Genomic DNA, 18089 nt, shown 5'->3' with positions numbered 1-18089 from the left:
TCCTCAGAACTCATTTTGAACCTCAGGCAAGAATAACATTGTTTTTTATTTTCATGTCCTTTTTGATTAAATTTAATTTTCATGAGATGACAGCCAGTGTGAGCTGTGCTTTCCAGCAGACTCTCACGTGTGGTGACGTTTGACCTTCCTGATGACTCCATAAGGAGGGCCTTCTCACAACCGCCAGTTGGAATGAAGAAACAACCTCAGAGAGATCCCATCACCTGCCCAGGTTTCCTCAGGGGTTGATTCAGGCCAGGTCCTGTCACTTGGGACACAAATTCCCAGGCTTTCCCTCCTTAATAGAGAATGCTTGTGGAAGCTTCTCCGAAAGCAGTCCACGGAGCTGCCTGCCCAAATCTTGTTCCTCTTACCCCAGCACATACTAAGCAAGTCCCGCCTGATTTTACTCACTGACCTGTCTCACCGAACCTTTCACTAGTCAGACTTAGATTGGAGTTCGAGCTCTTTTCTTTATTTTAGTCATAGTCTCCACTTTACCACTGCACCGTGAAATAGCCAAGTGGTGGGAGAGTAGCAATAACGAAACTAAAGGACAAAGGAATTCAATTGGAACTAGTTTTCTGAATAATCAAAACAATTAAGGGTTGACTCAGTATGTGCAGCACAGGAGAAGCTGCTGTGAAGCTCAGACACTGGATCCCTGAGGATGCCCTTGGTTTTGACGTGAGGAAGTGAGCGTAGCTGTTAAGCTGAGTTTTCACCTTCTCCATAAAGGTGCTGTCAGGGTCTTTATGAAAATGTACAATGCCGTTTATTCTTAAGCTCCAGAGGTCGTCTTTTCTTGGATTATCTGGCCTGGTTTGGAGATGTCTAGGAAGAGGAGGGAATGTATAGAGCCCCACATATAGAAAAGCTCTTCCCCCCTCCTTACTCTTTTTTCTAGGCGTGAACTCAACAGAATCCAACTCTTCTGCCTCTGTTAGACCAAAGGTGCCGAGTGGCATCCAGGAAGGGACAGTCCCTGAGAACACAAGCTCAGCAAAGGGGGAGGAAGGTATGAACAAGACCCTCCCAAACCTCCAGGTAGTCAACCACCAGCAAGGCCCCCACCACAGACACATCCTGAAGCTGCTGCCGTCCATGGAGGCCACCGGGGGCGAGAAGTCCAGCACGCCCATCAAAGGCCTCAAGAGGGGCCATCCCAGGCAGAACCCACACAAGCACTTTGACATCAATGAGCATCTGCCTTGGATGATCGTGCTTTTCCTGCTGCTGGTGCTTGTGGTGATCGTGGTGTGCAGTATCCGGAAAAGCTCGAGGACGCTGAAGAAGGGGCCCCGGCAGGATCCCAGCACCATTGTGGAAAAGGCGGGGCTCAAGAAATCCATGGCCCCCACCCAGAACCGGGAGAAGTGGGTCTACTACTGCAATGGCCACGGTAAGCCTCCCACCTTTCCCCTTGCTTCCAGATCCCCCGCCTCTCCCTCCCTCGTCCCTGTGGGCGGAAGGAATGGGAAATGCAAAGTTTCTGGAATCTCCTTTGAATACCAAGTGCTGTTTGATCTCAGTCGTGTTCCGAAAAAGGAGGTGGTCAGCCTTCGACATAATAACGTTCAGAGAGAAGAACTCCTCTGTCACCTGTCCCCATGGCACATTTAGAGGACAGTGTTTTGGCATCAGAGACGTGAGAGTGACCTTTACGGACTTTGTTCAACCTCATCATTTAACAAGGGAGGGAATCAAGTTCAGAGAGGTTTGGCTGCGTTGACCCAGGGGAGTCTTTTGTTCGGGACAGATGGGACTGAATCCATGTCTCCTGACTTTGGAGCCCTTGCGTCTTCACAGGGGACTGCTCAGAAAATTGAGGGAGGAAAAAAACAACTTGTCTTAAATTTGCCTTGTTGAATTTGAGCCTTGCTTTTAGGTTCCTATCACTTTTCTCACATGTACTTTTTCCCCCTTATATTTTTAGGATCGCATTTCTATCAGGAAGATCGAAAGGTCTTTTGGGTTTTAGACACCCAAAGCTTAGTATATCGGTTATCATCTGAGGCTGGGCCCTGTATCTTTTTCCTAGTTGTCAGTGTGTGCGGATATAGGCTGGAATATTTCATTTCTTCCTCTTTTGAGGGCAAAAAATAGCTTATAGAACTTGTCCTAGCAGCTAAGTGTGTTCTGAAGACTACAGTTTTCAGACTGTGGCAGTAACTTCCGTTTCTTTAATATTAAATGATATTTCAGCTCAAAGTTTTGATAATCCCATTTGGGATCGTTTTCCTTAAAGATAAAGGGGTGGGCTTCCCTGGTTGCACAGTGGTTGAGAGTCCGCCTGCCGATGCAGGGGACGCGGGTTCGTGCCCCGGTCCGGGAAGATCCCACTTGCCGCGGAGCGGCTGGGCCCGTGAGCCATGGCCGCTGAGCCTGCGCGTCCGGAGCCTGTGCTCCGCAACGGGAGAGGCCACAGCAGTGAGAGGCCCACGTACCGCAAAACAAACAAACAAAAAACAAACAAAAAAAGAGGTAAAGGGGTAAGCTTAACTTCCTAAAAGGTGGTTTGGCCTTTTGTATTGAGTCTTAAAAATGTTTATACTCTTTGGCCCAGCAATTCTATTTTTGTGAATCTATCGTAAAGATATAAACCAGAAATATTAAAAAAAAAATTTAAGCACAAAGATCTTGAACTTTTAATTCAGCATTATTTATAATAAATAAAAACTGGAAATACTCAAAGGGCTGGTTTTAGGGAAATGGCTATGTAAATTATGGCATATCTATATAGTAGAATATTATGTTGACACTGAAGATTTTATTATGAAGTTTTTTACTTTTTACCCATGACATAGGAAAATGTTTATACTAGGTTAAAGAATGGGAAAAAAAAAAAAGCTCCACACTACACACTTTATAGAATATTATCCTAGTTCTCTTAAAATTTGGGAATAAAGACTGAAGGAAATATGCCAAAATGACGATGTTTCTTCCAGTTTGGTGGGATTTGGTGAGATTTATGTGGATTTTTTTCCTTCTTTTTTAGTTTTCTGTCTTTTCCCCAAATTTTCTGTGATAAGTACATGCTACTTTTGTAATCAGAAATGTAGAGAAAGTTTAAAAGAACAACTCATTTTGCTTCTTTTTGCTAATTTATATGAACAATCAAACCAAGTGAAAGTCAGACTGGGGTGAACCTCCGACTTGGGATGAGCCTATACAGACTTGAATAAAACAACCCTTTGCAGGCAACCATCTGGGCAAGGGAGGCTCCAATTCTTCCTCCTTTTTAATAAAAAATTTTTATTTGGATATAATCTCAAACGTATGGAAAAATTACCAAAATAGTACAAAGAATATCTATATACCTGTGTCCAGATTGACCTATTGTTAACATTTTGCCCTTTTGCATTATCATTTGCTCTCTTTTTATAAAAATATAAATTTTATATTATAAAATGTGCCATGTAGAATAATCTATGTTATATATAATGTTATATAATGTTCCATAGTACACAATATATAGCATGCATATGCACATATATACAGACATAAAATAATTTTTCTGAACCATTTTGTGACCATTTATGCCTAGATTCTTCAGTATGTATTTCCTAACAATAAGGATATTCTCTTAAAAAACCAGCACAGTTTTCAACTTCAGTAAATGTAACATGGATGCAGTATTTTAATTTGCTGTCCATATTCCATAGTTGTCAGTTGACCCAGTAAGGCCCTTGATAAACAGCATACTTTTTCCTCTGGTATAGGGTTCTGCCTAGGATCCTATATTTCATTAAATTGTCCTTTAAGGTGGCCAGGCAGAACACTTGTTCTAATATATCTAATTAGCAGAAAACAATGTTCACATTGTGCTTAATTATGTAAATATTTGGAACTCTCCTCTCATTATTCATTTTATTTTTTAATAAATTTATTTATTTATTTATTTTATTTTTGGCTGCGTGAGTCTTCGTTGCTGCACGCGGGCTTTCTCTAGTTGTGGCGAGCCAGGGCTACTCTTCGTTGCGGTGTGCGGTCTTCTCACTGTGGTGTCTTCTCCTGTTGCAGAGCACGGGCTCTAGGCACACAGGCTTTAGTATTTGCAGCACGCGGGCTCAATAGTTGTGGCTTGAGGGCTCTAGACCACAGGCTCAGTAGCTGTGGCGCGCACGGGCTTAGGTGCCTCAGGGCATGTGGGATCTTCCCGGACCAGGGATCGAACCCGTGTCCCCTGCATTGGCAGGCGGATTCTTAACCACTGCGCCACCAGGGAAGCCCTCACTTTATTAAAGAAACGACTCCATTGCTTTAGTAGCTGGATTTATAGATTAGATTATGGTCAGCTATAGTTCTAAACTCTCTTGCAGTGCAGTTTTCAGAATTCTTGAGAACACAGGGAGTTGTAGAAGTAAATCTGGTCCAGCAGCAGAAAGCAATTTAATACCATGATCTTAGGCATTCTTATGGCCACTGTAACCTTGTAAACTACTATGTCTGTGTCCTTGAAGCAATCCTATTTTGTAGAAAGAATGGAAGTGCTAAATTAAACAAAACCTGAACCTACCTTCCGAGAAAGCAGTATTTCAGCAATACACTTTTCCAGCTAAATCACAGTCGTCTCGCTCAGATGTTATTATCTCTTCCAGTAGTTGAACCTTTTTCCCCGGGATTTTGCATTGGGAAGTTTATGTTTAAGGTGTTTTTTTAAGGAAGGTCTGTTTCCAAATTGCTGTTCTCAAAGGTACACCCAGGTAAAATCCCATAACAAAGAGAGGTTCTGTTTCAGAAAAACCATTCCAGGTGCTCAGAGAGGCCTCTGGAAACAATACCGTGTTGATCTGATTGCAGTGAGTTCTGGGCAGCAGATAATCCTGTATAATAAGATCGTTTTCTGGTCCTCGTCCATTTCACACTGAATTGTTCAAGAGGATGAGGGTGGGGATAAAATCGCCTAGTCCCGTGTATTCTGTATAAGAGGTCGTGTAGGACCTCACTTAACCCTTACCCGCCTTAAGCAGATGGTGCCGTGCTCCTGAATGCCTTGTAGACCCCCAGCACTGTGAAGCCAGCCCAGTGGTTCCCATCTTTCTCACCAACAAGAGCCTCTTTTGGTTCCACTCATCCCTCTCTGCCTTCCGTGGGTTTACGGTTTTAAAGTTGAACTCCACGAAACTGCCTCCCTACTTCCATGGAATCCTAGTGTTGGAAACACATGACGAGACCTTATGTGGCCAGGAGGATGGGAGACTGAGGGGCTGTGGCATTTTGTATGTTTCCTTCCTTTCTGGAGTCATAGCAATTTTCTGTTGGTAGATTGGGACTGTACTGTGGTTTCCTATAATATGTCCTTTTCAGCAGCAGGAATTGAATGTCCATTCAGAATTTATTTAAGAGTTTATTACTAGGTCCAAGTATCATCAAGATGTAAGTCTATTGTTAATGCTTAATGTGCCATGTTTTTGTCTTTTTCTTTTTGGCTACATTGGGTCTTTGTTGCTGCGCGCGGGCTTTCTCTAGTTGCGGCAAGCAGGGGCTACTCTTTGTTGCAGTGCGCGGGCTTCTCATTGCGGTGGCTTCTCTTGTTGGAAGCACGGGCTGTAGGCGTGTGGGCTTCAGTAGTTGTGACCCACGGGCTCTGTAGTTGTGGCTTGCAGGCTCTAGAGCGCAGGCTCAGTAGTTGTGACACACAGGCTTAGTTGCTCTGAGGCATGTGAGATCTTCCCGGACCAGGGCTCGAACCCATGTCCCCTGCATTGGCAGGAAGGCTCCTAACTATTGTGCCACCAAGGAAGTCCCTTTTTGTCGTTTTTAAAAATTTTAGTTCTTTTGATAATATAACCCAAGCATAATGGGGCAAGTGGGGGTCCAAATTGTTCAACTTAAAGATTAATGTGGGTTCATGTTATTTGGGAAGTTACATGGAAAACAATATTTTTTTTGTCTGATCGCTTTGGAAACAAAAAGCACCAAAGTAAGGAGAGTGACACTTAGCGTGTACGCACTGGCCGTCCATTGCACTGAGAAAGTCTCAAGTGATCTTAAAACAGTCACCTCATTCACTTCGTTAGGATTATGGATCATACAGAGCAGTGTGGTCCTGTCCCAGTTAAGGACAGAGATGGCTTGAGAACGGGAGCCAGTGCCGTTCTCTCGGTGCCGTTTCTAATATGGGTCCTTGCTATTGACTTTCCTTCCTTTGTTCCTCTCCTCCCTTCTGCCTTCCCCACTTCTCTCTCTTCCTATTTGTGACCTGTAACTATTTGTGATGAGTATGAAGTTGGGTTCCCAGCAGCCCCGTTGCCCTTGGGATTTTGAGGGGAAGTTTGGAAAGCAGGTGAGGCGTGGAAATTGCCCTGAAATACTTGTGGAGGAGGTTCTGGATAGTGAGAAAGGGAGCAAAAAACGGACAATGTCTCTCTTCAGTCACATTCCCTTTTTCTTTCAGACTTCAGGCTATGAAGAAAAATGAGGGGAAAGAAGGGTGAGAGACAAAGGAATTGGACTTACCTTGTTAAAACTGCACTTAGTTCCTGATGGGCACATTCATAGTCCTGGATCTTAGGGAGATCGGAAGCATTTGACGGGGACAGTAATCCTTCCCTGTGTAGTTTCTTAAAGCACGTGTTATATAAAGACAACGTCTCCTTTCAGTGGACTGCAAGAGGGATTGTGAAGGTAGCTGGTGGATGTTTTCTCAAGCAGACTGTTTTGTACCTGCAGCGGCAAAAAGGCAAAGGGCTCATTCTGTAGAACGAGATACTAAGATGCTCTTTCTTTTTTTAAAATTTTTAAATTAAAAAAAATTTTAAATTGGAGTATAGTTGATTTACAATGTTGTGTTAGTTTCTGGTACAGCAAAGTGATTCGGTTATATCTATCTATCTATCTATCTACCTACCTATCTATATTCTTTCTTAGATTCTTTTCCATTATAGGTTATTATAAGGTATTGAATATAGTTCCCTGTGCTATACATTAGGTCCTATAGTAGTCTGTATCTGTTAAACCCAAACTCCTAATTTATCCCTCCCTCACCCTTTCCCCTTCGGTAACCATAACTTTGTTTTCTATGTCTGTGAGTCTGTTTCTGTTTCATAAATAAGTTCATTAGTTCATTTGTATAATTTTTTAGATTTCACATATAAGTGATATTAGACGGTATTTGTCTTTCTCTGTGTGACTTGCTTCACTTAGTATGAGCACCTCTAGGTCCATCCATGTTTTTGCATAACTTTGACGTCCCAATCTGTACCTAAAGACTGTTCTTAGGGAAAACAATGCTGCTTAAGGAACAGGACAGAACTGGCTTAGTGCACTTACTTAAAAGGTTCACATATTGTCCTGGCACTGAGCTCTATTTTAGATCTTGAGTTTCTGGTAATATACTTTTTATTTCTTCCATCCTTTCCCCCATCCACAACTCACTGCTCAAGCAAAGCAAAACAGGACATCATCCTGCCTTACCCAGCAAACAAGCAGATACACATCCCCTCCCATCTCTGTGGTCTTTAGGTTTTACTCAGTAACGACCATGTTCTCAGTTCTGGGTCCCTACAAATCCCAACAATAGGCTGAGAATAAATGCTTCCTTTCCTCCCAGAATTCTGGTTCCTTACGAATCCCAGCAATAGGCTGAGAAAAACTGCTTCCTTCTTTAGGATTGGCCGCATGTGGGAGAAGCGGTTATTATTGGGGCTTTTGAAGGAAAACCATCCCTCAGTTTTGCAGCTCTGCAGACTTCATCCTCTTTCGAGGGGAAGCAGGAAGATGCCATGGAATTGTAAGAGCGGAATTGTGATTGTGTGTCTCTTATAAATATTTCCCCGAGGTTGCAGGGGTTGGTTAGGGACAGATGCTGAGTAACTGACCTCTGTGCCTTGGATGCATTGGAACAACATCAATATACTCTTCAGTCAGGTTTCAGGAATGACATAACATTTTGCCTGAATTATTAAAACCACTATAAGCAGTGTTGAGAAATGAAGAACGAATGAAGTGCATTAGGAATTCAATAATAAGTACTTTTCCACTTTACATTTTTCTAAAGTGAGATTAGGGAGTGTTTGCTACCACCCACATAGGCAAGGTCTTGAGGTGATTTTGGGGTGCAAAAGATGGAATAAACCGTGACTTACTAATATAATTTTCTAACCTTATAAGAAAGGTTTCTGCTCCCATTAAGCTTTCATTGTCTACTTTTCTTTAACAAAGACTTGTATCGTGCTTACTGAATGCCATATCCTGTTCTAAGCATTTTTTATAAATATTAACTTAATTTTCTTAACCATATGAGGTAGGCCACTATCATTGCCATTTTACAGGTGGGAAAACTCAGGTACAGAGAATCACTTGCCCGAGGTCGCACAGCTACAAAAGGGCACTGATCTGACTCTGGACACTGCCCCTTGATTCTTAGAATCTGGATTTATTTTTCTGGTTCTTGGAATCTGGATTTTAATTTTTCCAATGTTAGAAATTTCTAGTTTCTATGGTTGATTTTTTAAAATTGTGCTCAATCAAGAAAAATTTATTTCCCTTAGCAAAACCCAGCTTGTTCTGAAATAAAACAACTGAAAAATTGTCACCCATGATGAGTTTTCCTCCATAGAAGTCACCCCGATTTCCTACTTCTCACTGTTTTCTTGGATTGCTTGAAATGGAAAAATTCTAAAGCCAGATACCCAATGGCTGAAGGCTCTGAGGGCTGTTTGAAAACATAAAGGCTGTTTCAGATAAGTCAGAGGTGATGGAGTCGTGCTAATTGGAACTCACATCTGTTGAACTTGGTGGTAGTTTTCTCAGCCCCAGGCAGCAGCAGCTGCAACCGAAGAAACCCTCCTCCCTTTGCCAAAAGGCTCCTGGACTCCAGATTCTAGACAGTCATCCTGTCTGTCAGCCCAAATTTCCTACGGGAAGTAGACTTGAAGTGTAAACACCGGGAAGCCGGGCTGAAGGGAGCAGATTATTCCATTTAAGAGGTTGCTGTGCCCTTGCTCTGCCCCCAGGGCCGCAGTCATTTTCTGGGAGCAGGCAGGAACAGGCGGGCTGTTCTCCATCCCGCGCTCCCCAACCCCGGTCTTTGCCACCTTTGCTTCCGGTAATGCTACTTCCAGCCGACGGCACCTTTCGGTTGAAGCTCTAAGATGTTTGAGAATTATAAAGCACACACAACCACTGCAGTAGAAAAGCCTCTTATTGCGACAGCCTCAAAAGCATTATCTCGTGCACAGAGTCTAGAGTCTGTCATACAGAGTGAAGTAAGTCAGAAAGAGAAAGACAAATACCGTATGCTAACACATATATATGGAATTTAAGAAAAAAAAAGTCACGAAGAACCTAGGGGTAAGACAGGAATAAAGACACAGACCTACTAGAGAATGGACTTGAGGATATGGGGAGGGGGAAGGGTAAGCTGTGAGAAAGTGAGAGAGAGGCATGGACATATATACACTACCAAACTTAAGGTAAGATAGCTAGTGGGAAGCAGCCGCATAGCACAGGGAGATCAGCTAGGTGCTTTGTGACCCCCTGGAGGGGTGGGATAGGGATGGTGGGAGGGAGATGCAAGAGGGAAGAGATATGGGAACATATGTATATGTATACCTGATTCACTTTGTTATAAAGCAGAAACTAACACACCATTGTAAAGCAATTATACTCCAATAAAGATGTAAAAAAATAAAGCACTAAAAAAAAAAAAGAAAGGTGTGGCCTTTGCCCTTGGAAGGCTGTTGTCCTCCCCAGGCCCACCCACCAATGGCTTCTTCCTCTAGGCTTTAGAGGACAGATGTTTATGTTTTAAATGTATATTTTTTTCTCTAATTTATCGAACAGCTTTTGAATTTAAGTTGTTTGGGATACTGAAAAACACATAAGCATTTTCCCCACCTAGGGCTAAAATACAAGTAGAAAAGAAAATCCTTACAAATGAGTGTCCTTGAATCAACCTGGTCAGGTATTATGTAAGCAGATGTTGCAGAGAAGGAGGAATTTCTCTAATTCTGTTGATGGTTCTTCACGAGTAATTGGTCGTTACCCTTGCAGCGTATGAACAGAATTTGTCGTATTAGGTTGTTGATGGTATGTCAGATTGTAAAAGTTAGGCGAGTTCAAGTTTATAAATTAAAAAAATAATAGTTCTCACTATATTTCGTCAAATCTAAGACGCACCATTATTTTATACACCACTAAGGAAAAAAGCACACTGCAACCAAGCTACGGAAAGGCATTGGTTAAAAACATATATATCACTTATATGTGGAATCTAAAACGCTGATACAAATGAACTTATCTACAAAACAGAATTAGACTCACAGATTTGGAGAACAAATTTGTGGTTACCAAAGGGGGAGGGAGTGGGGGAGGGATGAACTGGGAATTTGGGATTAACAGGTACATACTACTGTATATAAAATGGATAACCAACAAGGACCTACTACTGTATAGCACAGGGAACTATATTCAATATCTTGTAATAACCTATAAGGGAAAAGAATCTGAAAAAGAATACCTATCTATCTATCAATCTACCTATATGTGAATCACTTTGCTGTATACCTGGAACACTGTAAATCAACTTTATTTCGGTTTTTAAAAAGTGTATTTAGATGTTTTAGCACCTCTAAAATATGGTAGCAATGTTTTAGCCCCAATCTGGCCTCTTTTCCACGTAGTCTGACAGCACGATTCTCACTGCATTGTTCGGTTCTGAGTTTTCCCCTACGGCCTACTGGGTCCCTTGGTTCCCTTCTTCCTGAAACACTTCCTTCCTTTGGCTTCCTGGACTCCACCCTCTCTTGCTCTCCTCCCACCTCTCTGGCTGTTCCTTCTCCAGCTCCTTGGCTATTTCCTCCTCTTGGACCCCACCTCTGAATAATGGAGAGCCCGGGGGCTCAGGACTCAACCCTCTTTTCTACCCTTACACACCCCTTCCCTGGGTGACCCATGGCTTTAAATGCCATCTATCTTCTGCTAATTCGCAAGTGCATCTACCCAGCCTGGATCTTGTACCCGAACTCAACATACAGATAGCCTCCCACCTGCCTGATGGACCCAGATGTCCAAGAGGCACCTCCCACTTAAGATGTGAAAGCCTGAATCCCGAACCGTGCTGTTCACATCCATTGCCCAGCGCAGAAAATGGCCCCTCTGGTCTTCCTGCTGCTCCGAGCAAAACCTTAGCATCATCCTTCACTCCTTTCCTGCTTTCTCACCCCATATTCAAGCCATTAGCCAATCCAATCAGCACTACCTTCAAAATAGATGCAGAAGGCCACCATTTGCCCTCATTTCCACAGCCACCACCCTGGCCCCAAGGCACTGTCACCTCCCTCCTGGATCATTGCCATGGCCTCTGAACTGGTTGCTCCACTTCTGCCTGTGCCCCTTTTAGTTTATTCTTTTCACAACGGCCAGAGTGATCCTGTTCCATGTAAGTCACATCGCGGCAGTCCTGTCCTTGAAACGTCAAAATCCCCAGTGACTTTTCACTGCACGGGGAGCGGCAGCCTGAAAGCCCAGTGCAATCTGTACTCCCCTCCTGGCCATTCGTATCTAGCCTCTGACGCCCACCACGCTCCCCATCACTCACTGTTGCAGCCACACTGGTCTTCCTGCCCTCTTTGTACATGCCAGCACCCATCCTCCCTTTCTACCTGCGGTTCCCTCCGCAGGACTTGCTCCCTCACCTCCATTAGGGCTTGATTCCAACGTTAGCTCAGTGGAGCCTTCTTTGAGATATCAGGGAGAAGGCCCCATATTTGAAATTGCAGCCCTACCCCCTCGGTCCCCTTCCCCTGCTGTCTTTTACTCCTTAGCACTCCTGGCTGTGCAACGTATGGAATATTTTATTACTTCCCGCGTTCCCCAACAGAATGCAGACTTCACCAGGAAAAAGGATCTTGTTTTGCCTCATTCGCTGCCACGTCCGCAATGCCCAGAATCATGTCTGATGCTCAGTAAGGGCTCAGTACATTTTCATTATATGAATAAATGAACAGCTTCACACAGAGGCTGAGACAGGGAGGAAGAGGGCATTTTGTGTTGTTTTGTTTTCCTCCTGGAATGAAAGAAAAGGTTATTAGTTTTGTCCTCACAGCCTCAGTGAAATTTATATCTTCCATTCCTACTGCTTTGATAGAGTTTGCCCTTGGTAAACAGTTCTTCCATTAACCGCGAGACCTTTGCACGGTGGCTTTAGCGGCTCCCGAGATTCATCTGAGCTTGTAATGATTGCCCATTGAACCTTCAACAAGATACTGATGAATTCAGCTTTGGAAATCACTTTTGGGGTTTCAGATGAAATCTAAACAGCTCCTCCAACTTTTTACCTCAATAGGGAAGGAGTATTTTTAACTTGGGGCCAACCAAGTTCCTGGCGTGGATGAAGCAGTTTCCTGTGTGATGCTTTGGGAGTGATCGCTTTAGATATAGTATGTTTTTTGTCTTTTGTTTTTGGCCACGTGGGATCTTAGTTCCTTGACCAGGGATCGAACCCATGCCCCCTACAATGGAATCGTAGAGTCTTAAACTCTGGACCGCCAGGGAAGTCCTGATAGAGCATGTTTTAACCATCCTATGACATGCTGGTTACTGCAAAAAAAAACCCATGCACATGTGGGGTTGTTGCTTTTAGGAGCATTTACTATGTTATCAGGCCAGCCAGACCGTGGCCTGGATAGCTTATCTCTGGAGGAGGTTTCCGCCATGGTGGGACCTCTTTGCCTCGTGCGCTCTGGGCCCTCACATGGATTCAGTGGACCGCCCTCAATGGGAAGAGGGCGCCAGCAGAGGGAGAGGTTATTGCACAACGGCTGGGTTCCTGTGCCAGGAAGCCCACGTTTCCCCCATTGGCAGCCACACGTGGGCCTTTCTTCTTGTCATAGAGACTGTAGATCCGGCAGGGCTACACGGCAAGGATGCGCATTTGGTCCCTTTCAGGGACTTAAGTTACAGGGGCTAATGGGGTAACAAATGGTGGGGAGGAGGTTCAGGCAAGAGGGGAGGGATGTAAAAAGGCTCTCATTCATTCATTCAGAGATATTCATTGTACTTTTGTTATGTGCTAGGCTCCGGGAGTAGCTGGGGATAATGGTGATCGAAGCAGACATGGGGCTCGGGCAGAAGGTGGCCAGAAAAGGCATCTCTGAGGACATGACCATTGTACAGGGAAGGCCATCATGGCATGCTAAAGCCAGACTTTTATTTTTTTTTTTTGCGCGGTATGCGAGCCTCTCACTGTTGTGGCCTCTCCCGTTGCGGAGCACAGGCTCCGGACGTGCAGGCTCAGCGGCCATGGCTCACGGGCCCAGCCGCTCTGCGGCATGTGGGATCCTCCCGGACCGGGGCACGAACCCGTGTCCCCTGCATCGGCAGGTGGACTTTCAACCACCAGGGAAGCCCCACCATGGGTTCTTAATGATGGCACTCATTTCAGATATTTATCTCCAAAAGGAAGGAGCGTTAATACCTTCTCTTGAAAAGGTCAATTCAGGTTCGTATTAAAAGAGGAGGAACTTTCTTTGCATACTGACGTTGACATTGAGCCTCCGATGAGGGTTGTCACCCAGATTATATCTGATTCAGGGTTTTATAACGCATGGGAAAATGCCATGTCTTCCACAATAACCCAACTGCTCACCTCGTGCCTTTTCCTTGAGCTCCCTCACAGCAGAGCTGGGCAGAGTCCGCTCATTCGGAAGAACCCCCCGAGTCCTGTTATGATGCCCTGTGTGTGGCGGGGGGCAGTGTTGACCTCTCACATGTGACTTTCTGTGCGTGGTGCCCCTCTTGTGCAGAGGTGCCCCTTCGGACACATACTGGTGAGGTTCTGAAAAACCCAGGAGGCGAGGATGCTGGTGCCCGGCCTCATTGTTCAGCGCCTGTGGTCCTGGTGCTAAAACCGATGTCTATGCAGAACTCCTTCCGCCTGTCAGCTTCGTTGCCCCAGTGACTCTTGTCCAGAAGTGGAGGGGACAGAGGAAGGAGAACCAAAGTGCTTTACAGATTTAATACTTGACCCCGTACATCTCCTTACCCAGCCTGTGAGATAAGAGGTGGTATTTTCGTTTTACTGATGAGGACACTGAAATCTTAGAGGTCATTTGCCCCATGTCACACAACTAACAAGTCATGGAGTTTGAAACTGTATCTTGGGATTAGCAAGTTTATGATCTTTCTACTACCTGCACCTTCAAAGTCACAAGCCATTTCCCTGGTGCCAGAACCACCTTCTCCTACACAGTCCCTGGCAAGTACAGCCCCTGGTTTATAGGGCTGGGCTGCGTCATGACTCCTTTGGAAACTTCAGCCATTCTCCAGAGCTCCAGGACCTGCCATCACAAGAAAAGCGAAGTTAAGCTCGTTGCCTATCAATCAGCACTTCTGTGGGTTGACGGTTGTCAACCTCTTTTCAACCTAAGAAAAAAGAGATTTTTGGCATCACGCTTAACAAGTTAGATTAATTCAACACATGGTGACTGTCTCCATTCTAGATGAAAATTGTCGGAACGCTGATGGACAGGTGACCAGGGCACCGGGCCACGCAGAGATTTGGTCTCTATTTTACTAGGATTTCACATTGAGATTGATCATTGGGGTAGGAACTTTCATTTTGGGGGCTTTGTGTGTGTTTGTGTTTCTTTAACAATGCTTTTCTAAATCTTTCTGCCGTTTGACAGTCTAGCTGTGGTCTCTTTAAATTGCTACAGTTTCAGGGGTTGGAGAACTTTGGCACGTGGGCTCATTTGTACTGCTTATGGCCGCTGTCACCTAACAACAGAGTTGAGAACTTGCAACAGAGACTGTATGGTTCTCAAAGCCTAAAATACTTATTCTTGCCCTGTACAGAAAAAGCTTGCTGAAACTTCCTTTTTTTTTTAAAAAAAAAAAAAAGGGTACCATAGTTTTAAAGGAAAGAGCTACACTTGCTAGCCCTAAAGAAAAACTTTCCAGGCATCTGCTTGGTCAGTAATAACAGGCCAGGAAGAAGTACACACACCATGGTCTATGCCGAGTGCATTCATATGTGGACTGTGCCCTAGGAGCATCATTCCAGTGAATAGCAATGTTCCTCTGCGATACCATATTCCCTATTAACCACAACAGAGGTACCACTAACTAGCTGGGCAACCTTGAACTAGTCACTAACCTTTCTACCTGAGATTCCTCACCAATAAAATTAAACATTAAAAAAATTACGTATCCCACATCATAGTATGTATAGGTATGAAGTATATGCAAATATATCTATATATGTGTGTTATATATATGTATGTAGCTTTAAAAGGAATAATAACATAAATATCAAATACAATAATAAAATAAAAAGAAGACCCATTTCCCCACCATCCAGCTTAGGAAATTGAACCTCAGGAATACCTTTGAAGTCCCCTCTGTGCACCTATCCAGGAGGGGACAGCTACCGTACCCCCCCCCTCCCCAACGGTAGCTATCTCAATTTAGTTTAATCATTCTACTGCTTTGCTCTATAGTTGTATTGTTTAGTGTCGCCTGAAACTTGTTTTCTAAACGAAGAGCACTTTCAGATCCCATCAGATTTTGTACTTCATCAGTGTGACTTCATTTTCTTGGTGCTAAACTCTTTGTCTGAAAATCTCCCAAGGGCTTTCAGTCCAGCAAACAAAGTTAACACACACAGTGGCTGCCCAACAAATACTCTGGAAATATTCCGCAGGTGTTTCTTTTCCCTTTGGTGGCGATAGTGGGGTCGGGGGCAGGGGACACCAAAGTCGTGGGCTAGTTCAGACTGGTCTTCCCTCCTCCTGCTGTTTGTGATCCTGTGCTGGGCTGAGAGGCTGGGGTCTCCGGAGGTAGTGGTTGTCTTTGTATTTATCAGCTCCGAAGGGGGAGGGGCCCGTGGTGAGGAACCTTGTTGATCCAGGCTGGTTCACAAAAGTTGACTCCATGTTTACGTAGTAAAAGAATAAGGTGAAACCTGATTCGTGGACCTAAAATTTAGCCTCCAGTCAATTTTAGTTGAAGGAAAGTCTCATTGCACCCATTCTTCATGTTTTCCTTTTTTTTTTAAAATTTTGTGGCAGAAAAAAAGTATAAATACTGGCTTTTGGAAGAAGGAGCTATTGTTAAGCGTAAGCCTTTTAAACGCTGTAATTACTCTATAAAGCCTGTGTGTTTCCATCAGAAATGCATTTAGTCTTAAGTTGTAGTGCCCAGTGTATGGAACATTTATAATGATGGGGTACTTCCAAAAATAAATCCACTCTATAGAAAATGTTAATCAGCTCATCCCCAGGGACCACACTGAGTATCTGCATTGTACAAATGAGGAAATGAGCGTGACAGTTAGTGGTTTGCCCAAAGCCGCACTGTCACTGGCACTACGAAGATTTGAGCAAAGGGCCCACATACAAGAAAACAGTCATGTTTCCATGTAAGACACTGTGGGCCTTCGTTAACCTGACCTAAATTAAGATTCGGGGGCTAAGAAACCTTTTGGTGTTTGGAAGAATCGACCACACCAACCACCAAGAGCTGGCTTGCTTCTGAAAGTTACCTGTGGGGTTTTAAATAAGATATGTTGTTTTTTGAGGTGTCTGTTTGCTTGAAATCAGAAGCTCTGTATCTGGCTAAACATTGCTATGAAAACTGAAAAGCAGCGGGTTCAAGTGTATTTCACACTGCCGGGGAAAATAGTGTGGGAAGTACAGTCGGGTCTCAGTCTGTGGCATTCTACTTTTACAGTTGACAAGAAAGCAGCCTGCTACCCAGAACTTACTTTCCGAAACCATTTTCAGGGGGTTGGTTCAGGATGTACACGCAAGTTTTCCAAGTCATCTGCTTCAATGGGATTGCGTGGCAGAGGAAGGGTTTCCATGGAGGAACCACAAATTCCTCCATTTACAAGGAAACTTCGGGAATTGTTATTGCTCTTTTCTCAGGCAAAAGTTGATAGCTCATTTTATAAATATTTTCCCCAATAACTGATTGGAGCAAAAAAGGTTTTTTTCTTTCCCGCCCAACTAACCTCTAGTTAATTGAAAAATTCAATTAACCATCACAGTAAGCTCCTCTTCTCTTCTTTTGCTTTCTTCCCCAAGTTTCACTTGGGAACTTGACTTCATTTTTTTTTTTTTTGGCCTCGCCCCGTGGCCTGTGGGATCTTAGTTCCCCGACCAGGGATCGAACCCGTACTCCTTGCAGTGGAAGCACCGAGTCCTAACCATTGGACCGCCAGGGAATACCCCCCTGTTTTGTTTTTTTTTTGAGTAGTAAATGTTTTAAAGACTTTTTTTCAACTTTCCTTTTAAATTGAAGTGTAGTTGATTTACAGTGTTGTGTTAGTTTCTGGTGTATAGCAAAGTGATTCAGTTATACACATATATATTCTTTTTCAGATTCTTTTCCATTATAGTTTATTATAAGATATTGAATATAGTTCCCTGTGCTATACAGTAGGACATTGTTGTTTATCTATTTTATATATAGTAGTTTGTGTCTGCTAATCCAAAACTCCTAATTTATTCCTCCCTCACTCCCTTTCCCCTTTGGTAACCATAAGTTTGTTTTCCACATCTGTGAGTCTGTTTCTGTTTTGTAAATAAGTTCATTTGTGTCATATTTTAGATTCCACATATAAGTGGTATCACATGGTATTTGTCTTCTCTGTCTCACTTCACTTAGTATGATAATCTCTAGGCCCACCCATGTTGCTCAAATAACACTATTTCATTCTTTTTTTTTTTTAATTCGGCTGCACAGGGTCTTAGTTGCGGTGGACGGGCTCCTTAGTTGCAGCTTTCAGGCTCCTTAGTCACGGCTCACCAGCTCCTTAATTGTGTCTTGTGAACTCTTAGTTGCGGCATGCATGGGGGATCTAGTTCCTTAACCAGGGATCAAACCCGGACCCCCTCCACTGGGAGCTCGGAGTCTTATCCACTGCACCACCAGGGAAGTCCCTATTTCATTCTTTTTTATGGCTGAATAGTATTCCATTGTGTATCCTCTTTGTTAGCTATAGTTAGCCAAGACGTTGTTAACTATAATAACTCTGGTATCTGGGTTTGTGAGTATGGCCTCATTCAAAGATACGGCGGTATTGATTCAGAAGACTCATTCACCTGTTGTGATACCTACCAGAGCCCTTACTGTGGGGT

The 18089-nt window shown here is 43.7% G+C and overlaps 1 protein-coding gene across 2 annotated transcripts in view; it reads left to right on the top strand.

Moving 5' to 3' along the window:
* TNFRSF21 (TNF receptor superfamily member 21) overlaps positions 1-18089 on the top strand; it is a 65018-nt gene that overhangs the window by 19975 nt on the left and 26954 nt on the right. For both annotated transcript variants that reach the window (XM_027127455.1, XM_027127454.1), the window contains exon 3: positions 908-1402. In XM_027127455.1, coding sequence (XP_026983256.1) covers positions 908-1402 — 495 coding nt within the window. The remainder of the gene's footprint in view (positions 1-907; positions 1403-18089) is intronic.

Source organism: Aethalodelphis obliquidens, unplaced genomic scaffold (genome assembly GCF_003676395.1).
Source record: "Aethalodelphis obliquidens isolate GAN/ISIS:26980383/991018 unplaced genomic scaffold, ASM367639v1 scaffold31, whole genome shotgun sequence".
Classification (NCBI taxonomy): Eukaryota; Metazoa; Chordata; class Mammalia; order Artiodactyla; family Delphinidae; genus Aethalodelphis; species Aethalodelphis obliquidens.
Note: the sequence above shows the minus strand (reverse complement) of the source record. Positions and strands in the feature narration are given on the sequence as shown.